Source organism: Lycium ferocissimum, chromosome 9 (assembly GCF_029784015.1).
Source record: "Lycium ferocissimum isolate CSIRO_LF1 chromosome 9, AGI_CSIRO_Lferr_CH_V1, whole genome shotgun sequence".
Lineage (NCBI taxonomy): Eukaryota > Viridiplantae > Streptophyta > Magnoliopsida > Solanales > Solanaceae > Lycium > Lycium ferocissimum.
The window spans coordinates 25,599,216-25,625,628 of NC_081350.1; the positions used below are offsets into that span (position 1 = coordinate 25,599,216).

General features: G+C 35.8%; 2 protein-coding genes across 4 annotated transcripts; both read right to left on the reverse strand.

Annotated features, from left to right (window-relative positions):
• Positions 1–661: 661 nt before the first annotated feature.
• LOC132030009 (receptor-like protein 15) lies at positions 662–11,475 on the reverse strand. Of its 3 annotated transcripts, XM_059419469.1 has the most exons (6): positions 10,919–11,467; positions 8,003–8,152; positions 7,752–7,901; positions 7,523–7,669; positions 2,243–5,171; positions 662–1,013 (listed from the first exon to the last, which is right to left on the reverse strand). In XM_059419469.1, the coding sequence occupies exons 1-5, from the start codon at positions 11,211–11,213 to the stop codon at positions 4,303–4,305; spliced, it is 1,611 nt and encodes a 536-aa protein (XP_059275452.1). In that variant the 5' UTR covers positions 11,214–11,467; the 3' UTR covers positions 662–1,013; positions 2,243–4,302. The 3 variants fall into 3 exon arrangements, with proteins under 3 accessions (XP_059275452.1, XP_059275454.1, XP_059275453.1); XM_059419471.1 differs by lacking the exons at positions 662–1,013; positions 7,752–7,901 and having other exon boundaries at positions 2,880–5,171; positions 10,919–11,475; XM_059419470.1 differs by lacking the exons at positions 662–1,013; positions 8,003–8,152 and having other exon boundaries at positions 2,880–5,171; positions 10,919–11,464.
• Positions 11,476–25,333: 13,858 nt separating this feature from the next.
• LOC132031718 (uncharacterized) lies at positions 25,334–25,942 on the reverse strand. The gene has a single exon (XM_059421645.1). The coding sequence runs from the start codon at positions 25,940–25,942 to the stop codon at positions 25,334–25,336; it is 609 nt and encodes a 202-aa protein (XP_059277628.1).
• Positions 25,943–26,413: the final 471 nt, after the last annotated feature.

Sequence of the window (26,413 nt, forward strand, 5' to 3'; positions counted from 1 at the left end):
TAAAACCTTAACTTTAAAAAAATTACTCATTATTCCCTTATAAATGTATTCTTTTATTTGTTCTACAAACTTTTTCTCCACTTTAAATGATTGAATTGAACCCCGAGGAAAAACAGCAAATAAAAACTACCGGTAGCAGTATAATTGCAGTCAAAATTAGAAACAAAAACGTGATGGGCATAATATTGTTTCAAAACGACAAAAAAGAAGTTAAAAAAAGAAGAGAGAGTTGAAAAAATAAAGAAGCAACTAAAGAAGAAGACATTACCTATACGGAATCACATACACAACAACGAATAGCATCTGGCAATTTGAGAAAGGCAAAAAGATAAAATATGGGTATTATTTTTGAAACTTATGATTTGAAAAAAGGCAATAGACATTTTGTGTGGCTATAGATTTTCTCATTAAGGTAAAAATAGAAAGTTTAATGTTAGAGTTATTTCTACATATAGAAAGATATTATTCTTTTTGGAACATACAAGGAGTGTCACATAAAATGAGACAGAGTGAGTAGTTCCTTAACGGCTTAACCTCATTTTGTGACAGTAGAAGGTTGCTATAGTGGTCGAGCACCTCCACAACCAAATGGTATATTGAAGGTTTGAGTCAGGTGAAAAGTAAGTGGAAACATGTTAATGTTCTACGACGAAGTGCAGGGTAAAAAGGGGAAATAAAAGCCTAGATCTCACATTGCGAAGCCTCAAATGCTCTGTGTTTATGATACAATATCACGCTCTAAATGATAAGTTACATCGAAGATTAGATAATTCGTACCCAGGTACAAAGTATCCTAATTAAATTTGATGAAAAAATTGATGAATACATAGAACGAAAAATGGAAAAACAAAGCAAAGACATAGGAGAGTAGAAATATCTTACAGCATCCAAACAAGAAGAAGTAATTCCACAGGTACTACAACAAATTGAACCTTGATCATTAGAGAAGCAGCTACTTAGCTCCTATGAAATTCTCTGAGAATCCTTGAAGCAGTTATATGTATAGCTACAATCTGCACAATGAAATATGGTTCAAGATACAAAAAACCCAAAATAAAAACTAGAAATGCGATTTGTCAAGTGTCTACTCCAACGAAGAGTCACAGATAAGCGAGCATGAGTTGTTATCTCCTTATATGAACAATAAGAGACATGATTGAGCAGGAAATCTTTTAAAAACAAGTCAAAATGCTAGACAAGCATCTGAAACTATTTTTGCAACATTATGAAAAATGAACACATAAATCAAATCAGTGGATAGTTTGATCTTACTATTGAAAGATCAAACTGTCCATTAGTCAATGCTACTAGCATCTAGAGAAGCCAGTCTTTCATATAAGTCGCAAATCAACTAGTAAATACACAAGCAATAACTACGTCTCACTCCTAAACAATCAACTGGTAAATATAACCAAAGAATTCCGCCCTCTGAAATGTTAAGAAAATGCTAAAACCACACAAGAGAACAGTTTCTGCAGGCTGTGGGTGAGATAAAAGCAATATTGGAAAAAGCTAGGTACCATTATAATATCTTCAGCTGGATTTATATGGCACTAAAGAAACAAAATCTATTTACCTTATTTTGGACAAATATATTTGTTTTTCTAAGTATGCTCTTCCAAGGAAACGCTTTTCAAGAGAACAATTTGGGTGGGTTCTTGTAAACAAAAAATTATCACCCTCAAAACTATATGTTATACATCGAAGAAAGATTATTTGTTCCCAAGTACAAAATACAATATTGGATTTGACAAAAAGTTGATAAACATAAAGAACGAAAAATGACAACTAGGCAAAAAAATGGAGAAATATGTTAGTCTGCAAAATGAAAGCTGGTTAAAGATTCAACAAAATCCATCATAGAAACTAGAAATGCAATTTATCAATTCGAACGAAGACTCACAGATAAGCAAGCATGAGTTGTTATCTCATTGTATGGATGGTAAGAGACATGATGGGGCAGGCAAGCTTTCAGAAGCAACTCAAGGTGCTGGACAAACATCTGGAAACAAAATTTGCAATATTGGTGAAAAATGAATTCATATATTCCTTCACTCATTAACATATGCATATATAAATCAAATCAGTTGCAAGCACCAATATGAGAAAGCACACCTGGTAAGTATAAACAAAAAATATCCCGTTTTGTGCACAATATGAGGAAACGCTAAAACCACACAAGAAAAATATCACGCTGTGAATGATGTAGGTAAAAGCAATATGATATAAACAATGGACATACCATTGTAAGAACTTCAGCGACGTATGCATGGGCACTGAAGAAACAGGACAATACGGTGGAAGCTATGTTGCTTAATCCTCCAAAAATGTTCCCACACTCTTATCAAATCCTTCAAGAATACAGGCCATATCCAGATTATCTCTACTTGTTAATTTTTACCCGGGAATGTTAACTGTCTTCACTAAGATTCAGCTAACTTCAGCTCCTTTACTTAAGGACATTCAGATTCAGGCACTAAGATTGGTTTGGACACACCAATGACAAGAATCTGATAGCTTCAACTGAATAAATGTTTTTCTGCTGAACTTGGTCCAGAAAAGAAAACATTTCATGAACAGAAGGATCAATCCCTACTACTACACAAGTTTATGATAGCAAAATCTGCACGTTTAAATGCCATGAAAATTGATTCAGGTTGCTTGCTTGATAGCAGATTAATTTGAACAGGAAATCATGCAGATTCTTACAGTCATAACTAGAAAAGGAGGATATAAAAATTAAACAGTATACTTACAGCTCTTGTTGCTTGTCATTGTTCTACAATGCAGATTCTCACCTTTTAATTATAGATATTATGAAAGATTGAAAGGGAGCTTTATAACATTTTCACACATGCATCCATAGAAGTAAACACATAGGTCCCTGAAGATACTGCTGAAATTTCAAAAGTATCTCTTAAAAGGTAGTATGTTTTTCTTACTATAATCTTGCACACACTCAGTTACTTATTTCATCCAGTACAATAAATAACTAGGCAAATCTATCTGGAAGATGAGAGTTTTGCTTCAATAAACTGAAAAATCATTCTGCAAGTGGAGTTGAAGTAGATAAAAGCAGCAACTCCCAGGAATGCCACAACGCATGATGGAACAAAAGTCTCCAAAAATGAATCTTTGAACAGATCATCAGTTTCTCCCGGATCTCCTGGATTTGGAACTGATACTGCGCCTGTGCTCCTTCCGCAATTTTCCTGGAGAGGTAATCCACAAAGAAAAGGATTGCCTTCATAGCTGCTAGCATCAAATGTTGCAAACTGAGCCTTCCTATCTGGTGCACGTCCTGATAAATTGTTGTTTGCCACTGAGAACTTTGATAGAAAGTTTAACTGAACCAAATCCGGGGGAATTCCACCACTCAACTTGTTGTTGGATAAGTCCAAGCTTTCTATTTGCTTCATGTTGGAAAATGTCCTTGGAATGGATCCATTCAGTTGATTATGTGATAAATTTAAAGTATGAATATCACTTAGGAACCCAGGTTCAGAAGGAATTGGACCTGTCAATCTATTCCTAGAAAAATCGATCCCCGACATGAAATCCAAGATGCTTCCTTTGTATGAATCAGGCCTACTCTTTGAGATAAATTCTATTTCTACCACATGTGATGACTGAACTTCATCTATAACATATTGATCTATACGAAGTATGCTTTGATATTCGTAGTTCAAGTCTAAAAAACTCCAAACAAATGCCACATTTTCAAAGGTTTGATCATGTGCTTTTCTATGACCAAATGGTATATCATTCAAACATGAAGGTATTAGACCAGAAATGCTATTGAAAGAAAGATCCAGTATGCTGATGTTGTGAAGCTGACATAGCTGAAAAGGAATGGAACCTACAAAATTGTTTCTATTTAATAAAAGAAACCTCAAATTTTGGAGTAGGTTGATCCACTTTGGAATTTCCCCTGATAGTTTATTATCCCCAATATCCAGTGTCACAAGGGAAGATGATCTATAAAGAGCTCCTGGCAAAGGTCCTGACAGTTCATTTTTGTGAAGGCTTAAATAACTTAGTGATGATAAATTGAAACAAGGAGGTATTTTATCAGAAAGACTATTCCATGAAAGGTCTAATACTATCAGTTCAACAAGTCTGCAAAAGCCCACTGGTATAGGACCTTTGAACAAGTTCCTGGACGCAACAAGGAACGAAAGGGAAGAAAAGTCCCCTATCCAATCAGGTAGTTTTCCCGAGATCAAGTTATCGCTTAGATTCAACACTTTCAAGTAGGAGCTTGTAACAAGTCCAGGTAACAACTGTCCGGAAAAGAGATTATTATCTAAATGCAACACCCAAGAGCCTTGTGAGGTTCCATTTTTTGGGAAATAACTGACCCTGCAGCTTATTATGTGAAAGCTTCAGCATATTCAATTCCTTGCAGCCCATAAACAAATGTTCGGGTAATTCTCCAGTGAAGTTGTTGCTCGACAGATCCAATGAATGCAACTTATTCATGTTGCCGATTGAATGAGGAATATTACCTTGAAATGAGTTTCCAGACATGTTCAAATACCACAAATTTGGGAATATTTGGCCAATAGATGCAGGAAGGGGGCCCTGAATATCATTCTTAGACACATCAAGCCAAAACAAATCAAGATCTTTAGAATCAGCAGGTAACATAAATTGACCGGTGAATAAGTTTTGAGCAAGACTAAGGAACTCCAATCTTGTGTTATTTTTCAGTAACCAAGTGGGAAGCTCTCCAACCATGGCATTGTAACTGAGGTCAACAACTCTTAAATCATGCTGGGTCAAAAGAAAGCTCGGAATAGATCTACTTGGCTCATTGAGATTGCAGTTTGATAGTCGTAGGACTTTTAGCTGAAATAGAGGTTTCCAGGGTGTATTTTCTGTGTCTACATGCAACTCGTTGTTAAGGCTATCAAGTTCAAGAACCTCAAGATTGGAGTTGTTAGCAAATAAACTCAATGAGATGGACCCTTCAAAATGGTTCAGAGAAAGGGAAAGGTATTCGAGGGACTTGAGCCTAAGGAGATCAGAAGGAATGGTTCCCGAAAGGTTATTTTCAGAAAGTTTGAGGAGACGGAGGGATGTTAAATTGCTGATACATGGAGGAATAGATCCTTTGAAGCTGTTTCGGCTAATATCCAACTCTTGGAGGTTTTTCAAATTACATAAACCTGAAAGGCGAAAAATTGCATGGTCATTGACCACAAAAATGAGAGCAACGAAATCTTTTTTCATAAAATACCCAGGCAAGGGAGGGAAGGGGGGATTTAAATTTCTAGACATGACAAGTAATAGCTTAGCCTATTTGGATAGCAAGGATAACTCTTTTTGTTTACCAATCTCACTCCATTTTAAGATTGAAGACAAATAAATTTAAGAAGTCCTAACTGCATGACTATTAAGCAATTGACAAATCCACTTTAACACGCCCTGCCCCAGGAGAAATTGACAAACAAGGCAATGGGTTTCCCTTAGTTTTACTTCCCCTCTTCCTACCACTCCATTTTCACCTCTAACCACACATGCATTTTTTTTTTTTTTAAAATTTAGTATGAATAACTAATGCAACTTATGATGTGTGTGTGTATCATATCATATCATCATATCATACTATACTAAAAGTGGGAAGACTCTAAGCTAAAAGTTGAATTACAAAAAAGCCCATCACAAGTTGATCAGTGACATTTTTACCCTTAACTAAAAAAAAAAAAAAAAAATCTTCTATTGATTAATCTGTCAATATTTTATATATATGAAAGTCTAATAACTATTGCTCCAAAACGTTTCATATAATAATAGCATTGATTCAATATTTACAAGCAGCAAAACTATAACTAATAGCCACTGAATATGAACTGTCCCTCTTCTTATTCATTATCCCACCGTTTCATGTGTTAACGAAAGCACCTATTTATAATTCTTTTCATATTCCTCACTAATGGTCCCTAAATACTCTCATTTATGACCAAATAAATTTAAGAAAGCTTTATAGCTTTCGTATACCACTGTGAGAAAGCAAGATACACATGTATGATTGTACTTTCTTTGCTTCTTTCCCATTTGTGGTTAGATTTTTTTATTCCTTTGCTCATGTGTCGTAAGATTGTTTGGTAATTTCCTTTAGGAGCTTGACTTCAATTGGTTTTTCAATTAACTTCAATTCATAATTTTATCAAGTTTCTGTGTATATTCATGGCTCATCTAAAAGTCTCAATTATCGTACCCCAACTATTCATAGTTTTTACTAACAAAAAATATTATTTTTGTAGATCACTACAAAGTGTGAAGAGTTAAGCTATATTGCTTATTATCCTTTTCAAGTTCATAACATCACCACCTCTTTTGGTGCTGAGAAAGATACTATATAACATAAAATTAATCCCAAGACCCCTGACCATGAAATCCAGGATCGACACTCACAAGATGTTGAACGATTAGATACAAAGTCGCCATCAAATATCGAGAACAAAAGAATGATTCCTCAAAATGGTAGGTTGAAAATTCATTATCAACATGCTTTTGTGTACATTAACTGATTTTTTTTTTTTAAATTTCCTGATTCGTGATACTAACATCATCGGTTGTTCTAACATCTAATTATGCAGGGAGTGTTGTTCAAGTCTAAATCAATAAATACGACATTTGAAGTAGTGCAACTAAAGCCTGTAAAGAGTCGGACTCCATCTGCAACGTCTACATTGACCATTGGTGTCATTCTTAGCCTCATATAATGATTCTTTCTAATTGTTGGAGCAAAGCCTCAAGAGTTCTTTTCTCTTTTGTCACGTAAAGGGGTTTTCAAAGATTTAAAAGACTAAGAAACTCCACTTTAACTCATCTCTTACGTCATTCTAAGTTCTGTAAAAAAAATGACAGTATAACATACAACAAGAAGTTGTAAGATCTCTGAGATTAAATTTTGGGAGAATGAAAAGTTCGTAAGTTTTATCTAATGATGTATAAGAGTTTTATTTCTCCAGATCCCTATTTGTGTATTTATGTGATGTTTTAAAATTTTCTTTTCATTGGGCTTGGATTTTACTCTTTTTTTTTTTTTTTTTGGTCAAACCTATAAATCCTTAATTCAAAAACTTCGTGTATACAAACCCTATAAATTGTTTATATATTGTAATCTTTGTTCAAGGACTTAAAAAAATACAATTAATAATTTTAATAAGTAAGAAATATTATCTTTCAAAGATATCATATTTTCAATACTATTATTTTCTCCAATAATAATAAATATTAGTAGTTGAATAGACTCACCATTCACCATTTTGATCTTGTATTTTCCTCCTTTAAATTCAATATAAGTCACACTATTCTAATATTATTTATACAATTTTAATGTGTTTGTATTGATTAGCATGGGATACACCAGATACTAGTATATATATATATATATCAATCTTAAAAGAAACATCTGTCATTGGTTAAATATCCAACCATTGGAAATCATCTAAGAGCTCATATATACGGATAATGTAAATTAAATTGAGTATCTAGAGCAATGAGAGCACACCTTCCTCCGGGAAAGAGCCATTTAATTCATTGCCACTAAATGATAAGCTCTTTAAAGATGTCATGGCCCCAAGAGATGGAGGCATCTCACCAGCAATCTCATTATAACTCAAGTCAAGCATCTCCAGGCCCCTCAAAGTTGTCAACTCTGTGAACAAACAAGTCATTAAGTGTAATGATACAACTGGCGAAGGCTCTGTCAATTTTCCCCAGGAAGAAGGCTTCGTTACCTTGGAATGAGGACCAATTTTTCAGATCATTGTTTCTAAGGTACAAAAACTTCAAAGACACCATGCCACGGAAGGATGGAATTTCTGTGAGCCCGTTCGAACTCAGATCCAACATTTGTAATTTTTTTAACCTCAGCACTCCATTAAAGCCTGTATAAAATCAATCAAGAAAATTGCATGATCATCTGTACAAATTTAAGTTTTTTTCCAGGTGAAAAACAAAAGAGAAAGTTAAAAATTTGCTTCATTACCTTGAAATGTGGACAAATTTTTCAGATTATTGACTGCAAAGTTCAAAAACTTCAAAGACACCATGCCACGGAGGGATGGAATTTCTGTGAGCCGATTGAAACTCAGATCCAACATTTGTAATTTTTTTAACCTCAGCACTCCATTAAAGCCTGTATAAAATCAATCAAGGAAATTGCATAATCATCTGTAAAATTTTGAGTTTTTTTTTTTTTTCCCAGGTAAAAAGTTAACAAAGCATCAAGATATTAGAACAGTTGCAGGATGCTCTTTCATGAATGCAGATCTATCCTTAAGTTACAGCTAAAAAAGGAAGATAATGTTTGATTAGATCTTTTAGTAGAGGATAATTATTTTGTGTTTGGAACACACAACTAAAAGTCCGCATGGTTTAATGGCTAAGAGGGGACACCTGAAGAGTGTTTCGTCCAGGCGTGCGCGGGATCGATCCCTGCTGGACAATTTTTTAAAATTCAATTTTGCTTCTTTAGTTTTTCCAGCAAAACGCAGTAAGGGACTAAGATAGCTGAGTAACCCACGTTTCCTTTCTTCTTTTTTCTTTTTCAGAAAACAAAATTACAAAGTCAACTAAAAAGAAATCAACCAATAAATTATTACTTTTAGATTGTTATATAGAGAATGAAGTTTTTGAAAGTGTACCTAATGAAGCAATCATTGATCGTTTTCAAAAGATGGCTATTCATCGAGTACAATTGTAATGATAATGTGATTCACTATTTTTTATTTATATAAAGAATTTCAATACTCATTTTTTATTATTATTACTGCATGTTAATTTATTTTTCTGTCAGATAAGTCATAAATCTTGGTCTTTTAGTATAGAGGCTTTAAATTATCAGTGTGCTTTTCTTTTTGGAACTTGTACTCCAGTGACAAGAGTGTATACTTTGATTTAGAGGATTTGGGCAACATCACTGGCCAGTGGGACTTGTATGGATCAGATGACAAGAAGGGCATAATAAGATTAGTTGTTAGCTTCTTCAAGATATCCTTAAATACAGAATGACAAGAAGACGTTATTTTGTTAAGCTGCTTAACCAGAGAATTGGGTTTCGTTACTTCTTGACGTTTTTTTCTTTCCGGAATGATGTGATTTACTAGTGAGACTACACTAGGTATGTTCTTTTTGTAATTTATTTTTGTTAAAAACCCACAACCTTTAAGTAAAAAAACTTTGCCCTTCTCGAGAAAAGCAGCCATCTTGACGAAAGTTACATATGCCGGAAAATCAACCACCACAAAAAATTTATTTTTAATTTAATGAATATTTTCAAATTGTTTCTGCAAAGTTAAAAATTTTTAAAACTCTATTCCACTTTTCACTCAGATCTATTTCTTTACATCAATCAAAGATGAAATGTAACAAAAGCATGGACACTTAAACTTCTTCCTCTATCATTTCCAAATAGCATAGGCACCATATATATGTCACTTCCGCTTTTCCATTTTACGTACACTATTAGCCAAATAAGACATTTCTTTGAGCACCATCGCTTCAAATATTTTTTTTGTATATTTTGAATTATTAAATTTTTTCTCCATTTTACAAAAACTTCAAAAAGAGTGTCATATTTCTATATTTAGAAATAATTTAACTTATGAGATGGTTTATAACTACACAATTATTAAAGGCTTGTTTTGGACCATAAATTTCAAAAGATGTTTTTTTTCTTAAATCCCGTGCTAAGTCAAATGGTCTCACATAATTTGAGACTTATGGATTACTTTTTATATTGTTTCCAAATATAGTCCATATAAATCTATTTGGGATAAGTCACATTTTTCCCGAACTAAATCTTTCATATGACACATCTTAAGTTACAGCTAAACCCCCTAAACTTATTTAAAATGGAATAATTACCCCCTAAACTTATTTAAAAGGAATAATTATTAACGTGGTTGTAGAAACATAAAAAAATGGCGTATTTTCTTAAAATATAAAAATAAATCTAGTTTTTCAAATTTAGTTTTAAAAAATGGGGTTTCCACATTTAAAAAAAAATAATTAATTTTTCCAAAATTTTATAAAAATTCTGTTTTTTCACATTATGAAAAGAAAAATATTTTTTTCGGATTTTATTTGAAAAATAAAAGTTTCCTAAGAAAATGAAATCATGAAAATCAACATTTTTTAAGACATTTTAAAAAAATAATCAAGTTTTCCATATTTTTAACAAGTCCATCCATATTTTTTCATGTTTTTTTTTTGTTTACAAAAATGTTTTTAAAAAAAAAAAATCAAAATTTCATTTTTTTTTTTTAAAATGGGTTTTAAAAATCAGATGTTTTTTTTAAAAGAAAATTCAGTTTTTTAATCCATGTTTTTTTTTTTTTTTTTTTTTTTTTTAAAAAAAAAAAAAATTTTTTTAAAAAAAATCAAATTTTCAATTTTTTTTTAAAAAATAAAAAAAATTACTTTAAAGAAAAAATGGGTTTTAAAAAAAAAAAATTATCTTTTTTTTTTAAAAAGGGTTTTAAAAATCATTTTTTTCTAAAGAAAATTCAGTTTTTTATTTTTTTAAAATTGACACGTAAGCTGGAAAAAAAATTTAAAACAAATAAATACACATGTGGCAAGGAGAGTGTATGTCACTCTCCCATATAAGAGTAGACATTAGCGTTTAGAGGGATAATTATTCCGTTTTAAATAAATTTAGGGGAGTAATAGGACCCTGAAAAAGGTAAAGTGTGTCGTAGCAATTTCGGATATAGTTCGGGGGTAATAGTGTCTTATCCCAATTTATTTCAGCAAACTTGAAGAATCCATGTCTTCAATTTACAGAAAAACTTCGCTAGTTTGACCTTTAATTAATTGCACCATATGAATATACTCATATCTATATAAGCTACTATGAATCCGCTTGCAAAATAATTAGAAGAAGGAAGAGGCATTTCACCTTCAATGAAGTTCCGTACTAATCTTAACTCACGCAGCTCCTCAAAGGGATGAAATAAAGAAGATTCCAGGAAGAAACCATTGTTGTTGTCCCAAAACTCATATTGTGTCCACTTTGTTGGTCTTGTGTCATTGAGAGAGAGTTTAGTCACACGCTTCGTCAATTCACTGCAACCAACACTTTCCCACTTACAACAATCTCTTTCTTCGCCACCCCAATAGAAAGAGCAGTCCCATTTGGGTAGTTGAATGCATCTTTGAGTTTCAAAAGAGCAATTTTTTCTTCTTCCCAACATGCATGAGCATGAAGAAGCACATGAAGCACAACATATAACCTCAAAATCACTAAGAAATCTGCCATGCTTGAAGACTAATTTTATCTCTAAAGTATTAACGAATTTTGAGTAATTTCTTCATACACCATGAGTCCATGATATAGTAGTAGTAAAGAGAATGTGGAAGTTTCTTCGAAATTCTGGTCACAGTGATTGATGAACAGTACAGTTTACTTTGACTCGGTCAGGTTTGGGCCACTGACGTTGAAGTGTATGGTTCATACTAATTGGAAAAGTTAGCTCTAAATGTTTATTTTTTACTTTTCAGCCAAAAAGAAGCGTTTTTGTTGTCCTCACGAAGGGTAGTTTGGACCTTGCAAGAATTTTAAGGACCATCTTTATAACCCCACATATCCTCAGTGATCAATTAGAGACCAGTTTTTTTTGCCATTCTAGCATCAGAGATCGGACGGTACAAATTAGAAGAATTATAAATTGTCTGTTGATCTGTCAGCCACACAGAGCTAAAATTTGAGGACTTTTTGTAGCCACGTGTCCTTAGTAACTTTTTACTCAATTACCAAACATTTATTATGCTCTCAGGTTTTACCCTTTTCGAAAGAAGATATACATAAAACAAGTCATTAAATCAACATATTGATATTACTACTATATATAAGGGAGAATCAAAGGCTTTTGTAGTACAAAAATTTTCAAATTAATATTAAACTTTTCAATTAATTATTTCTAGGTTCTAATTTTATTTTTTAAACTCAAATTTACTTTTTAAAAAAAAAATTATTTTATTACATAGGGGTATGAGAAGGGGAAATGCGGTAGGAGATTATAACGTGGGGATTCGAACCCTTACTAACAAGGTGAAAATTCAGATAGCCAACCAACTGAGCTACGTATTCCTGCGTCAACTTTACTTTTTGTTCTTATGGTCTACTTTTTAAAAGCCGACAAACACCTACCTTATTTCTTATTTCACTTTCTTCTATTGATCTTATTTATTATCCTAAAAATACAATCATGTCTTCGCTAGATATTTTGACTTCTTGTCGCTCTCTTGTTTTTCCTTTTTCATCTGTTGCTTATTATCCTCCAACTTTTTTTTTCCTCCTGTTATTGGTTCGTTAGTTGTGGATTCTTACATATAGGCATTTCTTTTACTTTATACTTGCATTATTGAATTTGAGAATTTCTGAAAATTTATTTACTTACACGTAGGCATTTCTGTTACATTATATTTATACTTTACGGAGCTCATATGTTTAGAAAAATTTGTACTAAAATGATTATCAGGTATAATTTTAAAAATTATTTAGTCTAAAACTAAGGTAAAAATCACATTAAACCAGCATAAACCATTAACACAAAATAATGAGTGCATAATTTAATAAGTATCAAAACAAATTTATTTTATCTATAAATAAAATCACACGCTCACAAATTAACAAAAATATGAAAATATTTTTTGATTTGTGATTTTTGCAAGTTGTAATTATCCTACTTTATCATCTTAGTTTAGGATATCGAATCACTTGTGTCCCTTTGAAATTTGCTATTTTTTCTACTTAACTTTCTTCCTCATAAATAAAGTTTTCATTAAAAATCATCTAATAATTGTGTGATGAAGAAACTTTAATAATTATAAAACTTATTAATAAGATATCATTAACCTACAAAAACATTAAATTAGTTATCCGGTAGAAAAATGTACTCCCTCTGTCCCAATTTATGTGATACAGTTTGATTAGACACGAAATTTAAGAAAGAAAAGAAGGACTTTTGAAACTTGTGGCCTAAAACAAGTCATAGATATTTGTGTGGTTGTAAATTATTTCATTAAGTATAAAAGGGGAAGTTTTAAGTTAGATTATTTCTAAATAGAGAAATGCATTATTCTTTTTGGTACAGACTAAAAAAGAATGCGCATCATATAAATTGGGATAGAGAAAATAGCAGGTTATACTTATTCAATAAAAGATTCTACTTTTATATTTTGAGTTTGGATCCGAACTTAGCACGGGCCTTCCATAACTAATTCCTAATATATGGAAGAGCGATAAGGTCCACTAATTCCGGTACCGAATGAAAAGGGGTATATTGGGTATTCAATTTGGATAATAACCGATTTCGATATTGTTAATGCAATTGCTAATATTACATAACGTTTTGACATTTTAATTATCAACTTAATATCATAACAAACCGCCTTTATATGCCACTAGTGACTAATATGACTAATTGTATATGCCTTTAATTGTTTGCTACTTTGATTTTTTTTGCACAAGTTCTTTCAAGCTTTTCTTTAACATAGTGCTATTTTTATGTTATGTTTCAATCTTTGAGTGATTGAGTTCTTAAAATCAAAAAAACCATGTAAGTTTTTTACAATTGGAACATAATCAAGCTCTTATTAGTTAAGATAGACGGCAAGCACCTTTATGATTTTCATTATTACAATTTAGAGAAAATTACATATTATCTCTAATAGAATGAATAAAGTTACTTCATGTTAAATTTGTAAAATAGAAATTGAAATACATTTTAGCATGTGAGAATAAAAAAGAAATATCTATAAAAACGAACGTGATGAATTGAACCTAGAATGGATGGAGTTTTGAATTTTAGAAAGTTAAATCGAAATGGTCATCAACGATTTGTCGAACACGGAAACTTGATCGAACCAGGGGTATAGTATAATGCATGGTGGACATACGTTTATCCCTTGACATCGAATCAGTTTTAATTGTGGGCCCACGATGCTTGTCCTTTTTTTAAGCCTGTGTTCTTTACTTCTTTCCATTTTCTTTAACAACTGTTATGTTTCACGAGTTATGTTTCAATCTTTGAGTGATTGAGTTCTTAAAATAAATAAAAAACCATGTCAAGTATTTTTACAATGAAAGGGAACATAATCAAGCTCTTATTAGTTAAGAAAAAAGGAGCACCTTTATGATTTTCATTATTACAATAGAGAAAATTACATATTATCTCATGGCTATAGAATGAATAAACGGTAACGGCTTCATGTTTATTGTTTGTAAAATAGAAATTGAAATTCTACATTTTAGCATGTGAGAATAAAAATTAGCGGCCCACTTCACTTAAAACCTAAAATATCTCTTTCTTTTTCTTCCACAACCACGTCTCTTTCTCTCTCTCATCTTCACCCGCATCTCTTTCTCGTTTCTCTCTCCTCTCTCGCTCCCTCTCGTCTCTTCTCGCTTCCCTCTCCATTTCCAGCAAAGGAACAAATCCCTTTTTACCATCACAGACTTTTGCTTACCCCATCTCGTGTAATATCTCTCTCCTATCTTCAACGATTGAGTCAACACAAACGACGAAAAATGCCTCTGAAATTTCTGAAAGAGGAGCAGCTTTAAAGATTCAGTTCGAAATTCAAACGGATATCACTTGAAATCTCGCCTAAATGGTGAATTCAAAGACCCAAAAAGAACCCTAGAAATCACTCTATAAATACTGGTGTTTTGATCCAAAGGGGAGAGTTCCTTCAGCCGCCTGAACATTTTCCTGAATTTATTTACATTTTTACTCAGTTTGAAAGATTAAGTCGATTACCCTTCTGTTGGTACTTTAAAATCGAGGGTAGATCGGACTTGAATCCCTTTTCACTGCACTCGAGAAAGGTAATTTTCCTCCATATCTTAATTGGTGTTTTCATTCGATTTTGTGTTAAGTCGTGTTTAGCCAAATGTCTGGTGTGTTGAGTGTTGGTCTGTTTTGTCGTTAGGATTAGTTTAGAGTAATGAAGTATTTATTTGTAGTCCTTGTCGGGTTCAGTCTTATATGATAATGTCGATATAAGGAGTAGGGCTTGAATTGCAGTTTGTTAGTATATAAAATCTTTGGTGTTTGACTTCTGATCTGGTTGCAAGGGGATGTGTTAGACTAGCTTGTTGTTGCTTGAATATTGATTCAGTTAGTCCTTTCATTATGGCAAATATAGTATCATAATCTGGTCGAATGAGTTGACAATATGGTAAAAGGTTAAGTGTGTTAAAGGTAGGCATCCAAGTTTGTTGAATCATGCTTTCGGTTTAAGCTAAATCATGTTCCTGGGTATTTAAAGAGGTGTTTAGTTTGAATCTTATCAGATTAGAGCATAATAAGAATAGTATCATACCTATGCTATTTTTTTTTTAAAGTATGGTTTGGAAGAATGAGGTTAAACATTGCCTGTCCTCTGAACCTGGGTTTGTTGGTTCACTGCTATGACATTTGATGAGTCTTATGTTCAGTTATGACCTAGAAGTTTGCTACTATGGTTAAAATTTGCTATGATGGGTTATCCTATTAACTACTTGTATCAAATCTGGATTAATGTGTGTTGGACTTGATCAATATGGTTAAATATACATTAGACAGTGTGTAAGCTTTCATGTTTGACACCATGATTAGTCATTCAATTCTTTGTCTGGTTTTAAGCATTTGACTGCCTGAGACATGTCTGTACCTGTTTAAGTTAAGTTTAGAGTCATTCGTGACCTATGTATTTATACTAGAATAGTGTCTCTGTGATGTGTTGCTTGAGTCAAGTACTGTTCTCAAAATGTGTTATTGGTGGTAAAATGGAACCCTTATATCTACTGGACTTGGAACTGTATCCATTGAAGCTAGAAATGACATTTACTTGACTTAATAGAGGAACCAGACCATTTGTATGCTCCCTTAATGAACTCTGTTTCAAATATAAGGCCTATGCCATTTGGTTTGTTGTTGGTAGTATCAAAAGTTTCAGAATGTGTTTTAAAGGGATTGAAAGGATTTTGAATTTAACTTCAGCCTCTGTGAACTTATACCAATGCTCTATTGAGTCTTGTAATGTTGTTTGAAGTCCCTTGTTGACAAAACTTGCCAGTTGTGTGCTATGTGATCATTTCTTATTAAATTAGAACCTGATTAGGCTCACTTAAGAAGACTCGAGAATTAGATGGGTATATGCCCTTGTATAATGTTTGTTTGGACTTGTAAGAATGTTGAGATTGCTATGTCTAGCTAATATGTTAAAAAGGAAAATGCCAAAGGCCTGTTTGCATGATCAAATGTTATGCCTGCTGACTGTTCGGTTTACACTTATGCTCCAAAAGCTCATTCTGTTAACTAGGATACTGCATATGTGTATCCCTCCCTGCATGGCTATTAAATAGGACTGAACACGAGTCGTGAAGCATGTATGAAGTTTGGAGTATTAACATGTGAATCCATGCCCTGCGGGATCCTAGGAGTGATAAAAAATAACTAGAAATCTGTGTATATCACTATCCTGTTGGTGCTTGTCTTGTATATTGTCCCCTCCTTGATTTCGCTTAACTGGATCTGAGTGAAACTTTAAACATTTGAGGTCTTAGCATGTTTCTTTTGCTATTTGCTCTTTGTATGATTGATGCTTTGTGGTATATCAAAGGGATATACTCATATATAGAGAATATTCAATCTTATATATTCAATATATATGGAGCATATCACCCTAATAGTATAAACTATTGTTGGGTATGTTCAATCTTTGGGCTTATTTCTTTCTTTCTGCCTGATTGGGCCTCTGTTTATATGTTAAAGCTGATTTCTATTTAGCCCAGTCTATTTGGTTAGGTTATGTGACCTGTTTGGGCCTAAATTCTCCTTTATCTCCTTTATTGTTATTTATTTAGTTTGGGCCTGAAAGTTCTTCTTAAGTTTGCTTCTACTTCCTCTGAATTACATAGCTGTTTGGCTTGTGTCCTCGTCATTTTATGAGCTATCCGCACTTTAGTTTAAAACACTTATACATATACTAATTCTTTTCCTTTCATTTTATGCATGACCTCGCACACGAGTCCGAGGGCTTGTCTCTTCCTGCATTCGATGTTGGGCTAAAAGCCCAACAAAATTCTCCTATCGAGTCAGCCCACCCGCAGCCGAAAATAAAATTCTGGGCTGAGGCCCATAACAGTGGCGGTGAACAGTAGCAGTTTTTACAATGGGCTGAGCCCCCCCTTTAAATCATTTATTCCACCATCTTATTTTACTTTGTGCATTTAATTTGTAATTACCTAACTAACACTTTACTTATGTTAATTGCTTAGATTAAGATGAACCTTAGCGGAATTAGTAGTTTAGTCAAAGGGTAGTTAATTAAAAAAGAGACCGATTAATTCCATAAGCTTCATCTTCCCTTTTATGTTCAAACTATTTATAGCATCTAATATTTATTTTACTTATTAGTTTGCAAATAGCGTGATTATGCACTGAGTCAATGGAATCATATTTTATTCTTACTATCTTAAGATTTCAAAACGCTACTAATACACAAATATAAATTCAATGACTTTTGTAAATAATTTCTTCAAGATTTATCAGATTATACATATTTTAGTTGAATACAGTTAAATGAAGTCAGAGGAAGAACATCCATTACTTTTATGCATTTTATTTTAAAATAAGTCTAGATTTTCTATATCATTTTATTCATATAATGTAATTTATCCCAAGTTTAAATTGGCTAGTCTTTGTAAAACCTTCTAATTATGCGAAATTTATTCATATTTTGCAAGTTTCAATGACATTATTATTCCAAACCTTAGCAACATTTATAAGTTTATTTTTGGCATCTGAAGTTCCCTTTTTACGTAAGATTATTACATTTGGTACAAGCTTTACTCAAAACTGCATCTTTTTAAGCCTTAGTAATATTTATGAGTATTATTTAAACAAGCATTATCATACTCTCGCCTAAAAGTCTTAAGGGCATTCACGAGTCATATTTTTAATAGCATTAGAAGTACTCTTTTATACAAATTATTATTTTCTACAAGTCCTATTTCAAACAGCATTCTTACATATCTATTTACAACTTTAGTCATACTTATAAAGTTACGTTCTTTTCTATAATACTATATTTACACTTAGCCTAATTAACTATAAGTCCGGTCGGATTAACCATTATTAATGGAACTTAGAGGATGCCTAATACCTTCCCTTTAAGTTAGTTGAACCCTTACCCAGAATTTTGGTTTCGTAGACTTTAAATAAAATCAACTTTAGATAATTACTTTAATTAACCTTAGGTGCCCTAATTCACCGTAAATAATTAGGTGGCGACTCTTAACTTTAATTAACCCCGTAATTACCCAGATGTTGTAAACTATTTTGACCCTGGTTAAAATAGGGTATAACAGCTTTATTTATAAATTGCAAGACAGACCGGATAACGATATTTTTTGTGTTTTAAGACCGTAATCTTCATGTTTTATAGACCGTAGTCTTTAACCGTTTAGGCCATAGCTTTTTTAGCATTGTGTATGCTTTCTAGACCGTAGTCTTTAATCGTTTAGGCCATAGCCTTTCAGTATCTAGCAACATTGGATCATTGTGATCGAAGTAAGATTTTTTATTGAAAAACCGACCGGAGATTTATCCGCAATTGCTGCCATGGCAAGAACAAACTAATTGGACACTATTCAATCGATCGTTTGGTCCTTATATCTGATCCTATCGTTCAAGCCTTGGCTTTTACATAGTTATCACTTAGTATAATAGTCCCCTAGTACTCGAGTCTAATAGTCCCCTAGTACTCGAGTCCGAAGTATGAGAGCTCGGGTACTATTAGCCTGGTATGTGCGGCCCTCGGTCTCCGTAGATTTGATCGCATGCTCTATTTGCGTAGCACGCCGTTTCCGCCGCTCATCAAAAACCTTGCCAAAAACCCACTTCGGGACAAAACGGTCAAAGGGAAAAAGAGTGCAAAGACGTGCTTTCGTCCCTAAGTCTATGACTTCCCAGCTTCCGTCGTGTCTTTCGTTGTCTCTGACTTTAACAAAAGAATATCATTTTAGGTGAGCTACATTCCAGTTGTGTTTCAGTTGTTATCCGTCTTCATTTTCGACCTGATAAGGACCTTTCCCGGTTATTCCAGTGACTCGGTACGGTCCTTCCCAATTGTCACGACCCAACTCCGTAGGCCGCGACACGTGCCCTAGTTGGACACTCATACGTACCTTAACCTAAATTAGCAAAATATTAAAAATAAACGTAAATCATAGTTTAATGATGTCGTGAATATGACGCACGAAGGCCGATAAGGCCGTCACAAAACATAAATAAACTCTAAACGTTCGCAAATCTCACGAAACATATATGCGTAACCCACACCACATGTTCTACGTACCTCTACGAACAAAACATAATCATATGACGGGACGGGGCCCCGCCGTACCTCGTAATAAATACGTACATATAACAGAAAATCTCATATCAAATATGGGCTCCGAGAAAGGAGCACTTTAACAAATTTTCGAGCAGACAACCCAAGCAACGGATCCTCAAACCGCCGTTCGTACCGCGCGGCACGAAACGCGGCCCCCCGAAGAAAGCGGGGTCGACGGAAAATGTACCGAATATGTAAAGTAGAAAATGTAATAAACAAAACTAAAATCGAAATGTAATGCGGAAAACGAACTAGGTGCATAGCTAATCAAAAATGCGTAGAGTAAGTCATACGTAATGCATCGCAAAACATATGCAAAAGCCGGCCCCCGCTGGGCGGGACTCGGCGAACGAGAGCAGGCGCTCCCTTCGGTCCCGCGCCAAAACACATCATACTTCAGTAGGGAATATCTCCGAAACAGATCGAACATACCAAGTGGCCACATCGTAACATAATCACCGTACATCAAAGATAAGCGTACATGGCACATCATACACCACAACCCATGTACGTATATACCGCCCCCTCACACCGGGCGCGGCGAACAACGCAGGCATACGCGAGAACATATCCCCGGCCCGGCTCGGGCTCGCTGGGGAAATATCGAGGCATCCACGAGTGGAGTAGTGAGAAACTAATGCAATAAAATAACATATATATTTCCGAGACTCGATGAGGCATATCGTATGACAAATCAAATCAATGAAATCGGACGGAGTCATAGACGTACCTTTCGGACATCACGAGGGTTATGTCGGAACAAAACGTTCGGATTTGTGATACATATCGAACACATCATAGGACTTAACGGAATAGTTAAAACAAATTTTAAGTAATAAATAGAGGAGTAGTTAAAACGTTTTCTTTTAAGTATTGTTCAAAAATCATTCATTTGTGTAATAGAAGTAAGTTCGGGAATAGCGGGCCCACCTCGGGTCAAATGAGGTGGCGGGCGTAAATTTTAATCATTGGGCTCCATAAAGTTATTTTGGAAAGTTTCGAAGCAATTCGGGTTCATTTGCAAAAGGTACGAAGATTGAAGCATCCTTATACCCAAAAGCTAGCTTTATGATTCAATTGTATTGAATGAATAGTATTCAAAATCAAACTCGAATTTCTAGGAGCACTTAATTATCCCAAAAGTTCCGTTTCGGCCTAATAGGTCTAGGACGTGCCAAATAAAGAATAGGTAAGCTTTACATACCTTTTTCTTCGCTCTTCACGATCGCCAAAAATCAAATCCCGTTTCGTCGAAAATCGCAAATGGTCATCTTTACCGCTACTATTCATGCAAGTTGACATTCCAATCTTTGGTTTCTATTTGGCTACCGAAATTTCGGCAGCACTTCCCCTATAAACATGACACCCCGAGAATTGAACTCGGCTCAAAACAATCAACAACAACATCAACAATCACAATACAACTCAATGTAACATAACTAGTCCACTTCCCAACATAATACAATAACTTTCATTCCGACTTCACAATTTCAAGTCAACCTCAATATTTCCATACATACATACTAATTTGAAATCATTTACACACAAGCCGAGAATATTTCAACCTTACATCCAATATTCAATAATTCCATAATCGATCCAAAATCCTTAAATACACAACCAACTCATCCCAACACACTTTCTACACACTAATTCATTTCCAACAACAATAATCTACACTCCAACAACCTCATTATCTTAATATCATAAAATCACATTAATACGACGCAATTCTCTACATCTTATTTTCATGCAATCTTAACTCATACATGCTTCCTTTACTTTGCGACGATCATGACGACGCAACTAACACATTAAACAAAATAAATCCAACATGTTTCCTTCTACCATGTACCACACTACCATAGGCCAATTTTCCATCTTATCAAATTTTTGTCCATCTTTCACTTCCAATACAAATTCTACAATCACCATAACTAAAATACAACATAAAATGCAACTCATCCAAACCACACAACACAACCTATATACTACATATGCATATATACACGTTCACCATGCAACTTCCATATTTACATGATTTCTACCCATTTCCATATTCTACAACATAAACCAAAGCTTCATGACATGAAAAAAAGGATTGAAACCTTACCTTCTTCTCCAAGCTTCTTCACTTAACCCAAATGCGAGATTGATGAAACCAATGCTCCATCTTCCAAAACAATTACACCAAGTTGTAGGGGAGGCTTGAATTAGTAGGAATATAGCAAGAAAATAATTTTTGGAATCAAAATTTGGAGGGTGGATTTTGGAGAGGGTTGGCCGAATGGCCCCCTTATGCTTGGTTCTTGTTCTTTTGTTCTTCTCTTCTCATTTGTTCTTGAATTTTCTTGAACCATGATGCCTCTTATAATTATTTAGTTGGTCACATGGCTTGTCACATGACCACCTCATGGGTTGGGCCAAGGCAAGCCATGGCCGGCCACCCTATCTCTTTGGGCTTGATTTTTCCTTGTTGTTTCATGAGCCCAATTAATCAAAATTCTTATTTTGCAATTCCCGAAACTAATTTCCAAAATTCCAATTTTGCCCTTAGTCTTTTCCAATATTTCCACGTCACTAGTCTCCAAAACATCACATGCACACTAAGTAGAATCCAACTGGAACCTCAATTCTTATCATTCCGACTTGTTTCCAATTTTTCCGAATACGCATAAAATGCGAGGTGTAACACCAATTCGGGGCTAATTTCCCTTCGTGAGGGTTCTTTGTATGAAGCGTGACCTTCCTTAGTACCAAGTCCCCTATCTGAAAATGCCTGAGGTTGGTTCTCCGGTTATAATATCTTTGCATCCTTTGTTTTTGTGCGGCTATCCGGATATGAGCAGCTTCCCTCCTTTCGTCCATGAGATTCAGATTGACAGACATTGCTTCATGGTTCGAGTCCTCAATGGCATATCAGAATCTTAAGCTTGGCTCACCAACTTTGACGGGTATCAGGGCCTCGGCTCCGTATATAAAGGAAAACGGAGTCTCCCCGGTGCTTGATCTTACCGTTGTGCGGTAGGCCCATAAAACCTCGGGCAGAACTTCCTTCCATCTCGGTGCTTAGAGCCGCCGGCCTTTTTTTAAATTCTCACAGTAAAGATAGTTTTATTGGTAGACTCGGCCATTCGCGCTCGGGGTGATACGGGGCGGCTAAGATTTTCTTGATTTTGTATTCTTCAAAAAACTTGCTGACCTTGCTACCTACGAACTGCTTCCCGTTATCACACGCGATCTTCGCGGGTACCCCGAATCGACAGATTATATGGTCGTAAATGAAATCAATGACCTCTTTTTTCCTGACTTTCTCGAGTGCCTGTGCTTCGACCTATTTAAAGAAATAATAAGTCATAAGTAAAATAAATTGCGTCTTACCTGGGGCCCATGGCAAAGGCCCTACTCTATCCATGCCTCATTTCATGAATGGCCATGGGGAGAGGACTGGATGGAGCTTTTCCCCGGGTTGGTGTATTGACGGGGCGTGCCTTTGGCATTCGTTACATTTTCGAACGAAGGTTTTGGCGTCTTCCTCCATCTCGTTCCAATAGTATCCTGCCCTGATCAGCTTGCGGACCAATGAATCGGCTCCCGAATGATTTTCGCAAGTCCCCTCGTGAACTTCCCTCAGAACGTAGTCGGTTTCTCCTGGTCCTAGGCATCTCGCCAAGGGGCCGTGGAATGACCTTCGGTATAACTGGCCATCGACCAAACCAAATCTAGCCGTCGGTTCGAGGGCTCTTCGATTCCTGGCATCGAGGTGGTAGCCTTCCGTTTGAAGATATTCTATGTATTTGTCCCTCCAATCCCAAGTGAGGCTGGTCGAGTTTATCTCGGCGTGGCCGGTCTCTATGACTGATTTTGTCAACTGCAGCACAGCTTCGGAATTGAACCCATCCGATTCTACCGAGGATCCCGTGATTGCCGGTGGCATCCGCCTCATTATTTTGATCCCGGGTACGTGTTTTAACGTCCACTCCTTCAACCGCGAAGGATAACCCTGCAATTTTTCCTGATATCTCCGCATTCGATCATCCTTGATTTCGAAGGTTCCGTTCGTTTCGTTGACTACCAGGAGAGAATCGCATTTGGCCTCAATGATCTCGGCTCCCAAGCTTTTAGCTAGTTCTAAACCTGCAATCATAGCCTCATATTCGGCTTCGTTGTTAGTTAAATCAGCTGATCTAATAGATTGTCTTACTACGTCATTCGAGAGAGGTTTAAGAACGATCCTTAACCCGAATCCTTTTACATTAGAAGCACCGTCTGTGTAAAGAGTCCAGACTCCCGTACTAGTCCCCGAGGTAAGAAGGGTTTCCTTGTCAACCTCGGGAATCATGGCCGGTGCAAAATCGGCCACGAAATCCGCCAATATTTGGGATTTGATCGCAGTTCGGGGTTTGTATTCAATATCATACCCGCTAATCTCCACAGCCCACTTTGCTAGTCGGCCTGAGAGTTCGGGTTTATGCATGACATTCCTCAGGAGGTACGATGTTACGACGCATATGGGATGACACTGAAAGTAAGGTTTTAATTTTCTAGATGCACTCAATAAAGCCAAAGTGAGTTTTTCCAAATGTGGGTACCTGGTTTCGGCGTCACGGAGTGTTTGACTTACATAGTAAATCGATTTTTGCATACCTTTCTCCTCTCGAACTAGGACACCGCTCACCGCTATCTCGGACACAGCCAAGTATAGTTACAACTGCTCGTTCGCTTTTGGCGTGTGGAGTAGAGGTAGGCTTGATAAGCAACTTTTGAGTTCTCTAAGGCCATCGACTTTGGGTCCATGCAAAGTCGGTCTTTTCTTTAGCAACGAGAAAATCGAATGACTTTCTTGTCCGAGGATCCGAGAGATAAATCGGGCAGGCGCCTATCCGTCCGTCAATCTTTGTACCCTTGATGTCGTTGATCACGGTGATATCTTCAATTGCCTTTATCTTATCCGGGTTGATTTCGATCCCCCGATTTGATACCATGAATCCGAGAAACTTGCCCGATCCGACTCCGAAGGCACATTTTTTCGGGTTCAGCTTCATGTTGTACTTTCTTAATATGCTGAAAGTTTCCTGCAAAAATTTCAAGTGGTCCTCTGCTCGCAGGGACTTAACGACCATGTCATCTATATAAACTTCCATGGATTTCCCTATTTGGTGTTCAAACATGTGGTTGACTAAACGCTGATAGGTGGCACCGATATTTTTTTAAGCCGAAAGGCATTACATTGTAACAATATGTGCGTACCTAGTTATAAATGAGTTTTTTTCTCGATCCTCCGGGTCCATTTGTATTTGGTTGTACCTGGAGTAGGCATCGAGAAACTCGCCGTGTCGTGACCCGCGATGGCGTCGATCATGCGATCGATGCTGGGCAAAGGGAATGAATCCTTCGAGCAGACTTTGTTTAAATCTTTATAATCTACGCACATTCTAAACTTATTCCCTTTTTTAGGCACTACTACAACATTGGCTAACCAATCTGGGTATTTTACCTCTCAAATGGATCCTATATTAAGGAGCTTGGTTACCTCGTCCTTGACGAATGCATGTTTTACCCCGGGTTGTGGCCTCCGCTTTTGTTTGACCGAAGGAAAACTTGGATCCAAGCTCAACTTGTGTGTCGTCACGTCCGGTGGAATACCTATCATGTCTAAATGGGACCAAGCTAAGCAATCTGAGTTATTTTTAAGAAACTCAATAAATTCTTTCTTAATCTCGGGGGTTAACCCCGTGCCCAGGTATACCTTCTTCTTTGGTAGATGGACGAACAATATGACTTGCTCGAGTTCTTTGACTGTGGACTTAGTGGCATCAGAATCATCGGGCACCACAAAGGTTCTCGGTACTCCGAATTTTAACTCTTCGTCTAGTGTATCTCCGTTCTGATCTTCCGAAGATTTCGGGATTGGGATCTGTGATAGCTATTTGGCATTCTTCCCTTCGTTTCGATCTGGCGCCTTTATAGTCTTAACAGATTCTTCAATCGCGAACATTTTTTTTGCGACCTGCTGTTCACCACAGATGGTTTTGATACCTTCTGGGGTCGGGAATTTCAATACCTGATGCAAAGTCAAGGGAACCGCTCTCACGAGGTGAATCCACGGTCTGCCCAGCAATGCATTGTATCCCATGTCTCCCTCTATCATATAAAATTTTGTCTGCTGCGTAGTTCCTGCCATATTGATCGGTAAAGTGATCTCACCTTTCGTCGTTTCGCATGCCATGTTGAATCCGTTGAGGACCCGTATTGCTGGCACGATCTGATCCAATAGTCGCAGCTGTTCGATGACTCTCCATCGGATGATATTAGCCGAGCTACCTGGATCAATTAGCACGCGTTTAATTCTAACCTTATTGACAAGGACGGATATTACCAGTGCGTCGTTATGCAGCTGGGCGATGCCTTCCATGTCCTCGTCATTGAACGTGATGGGACCATCGGGGTTATCATTCCGGATACGCTTTTTCCTCGTTATGAAAATTTTTGTGCGTTTTACAACCGGCCCAATGGGAACGTCAGTTCCTCCCATGATCATGTGTATCACTTGCTGAGGCTTTTCCGGCCTATCCTGCTTGTTGGAGTCCAGGTTTTTAAAATGAATTTTTGCTCGTTCACTTAGGAATTCTCGAAGATGCCCCAAATTGAACAGACGAGCGACCTCCTCTCTCAGCTGCCGACAATCCTCGGTCCGATAGCCGTGAGTATGATGATACTTACAAATAAGACTTATCCCGCTCTCTCCGGATCGATTGGATTGGCCTTGGATGTCTTGTTTCTTTGTTTCGGATAACGGCCGCCGCTATAGTTACTACATCGACGCAAAAGTTGTACTCGGATAACCTTGGAGTTTCTCTGTTTCCCGAGGCTCTATCGACAGCATTTCTGTTTATCAACCCACGGCTACTTTGGCGTCGATCATTCCTCCTATCACTCTTGCCTGATTCGCTGTTGCGTCTGTTTTCCCTTCGATCGGGTGGGTAAGGCTGGTACCTGTCATATG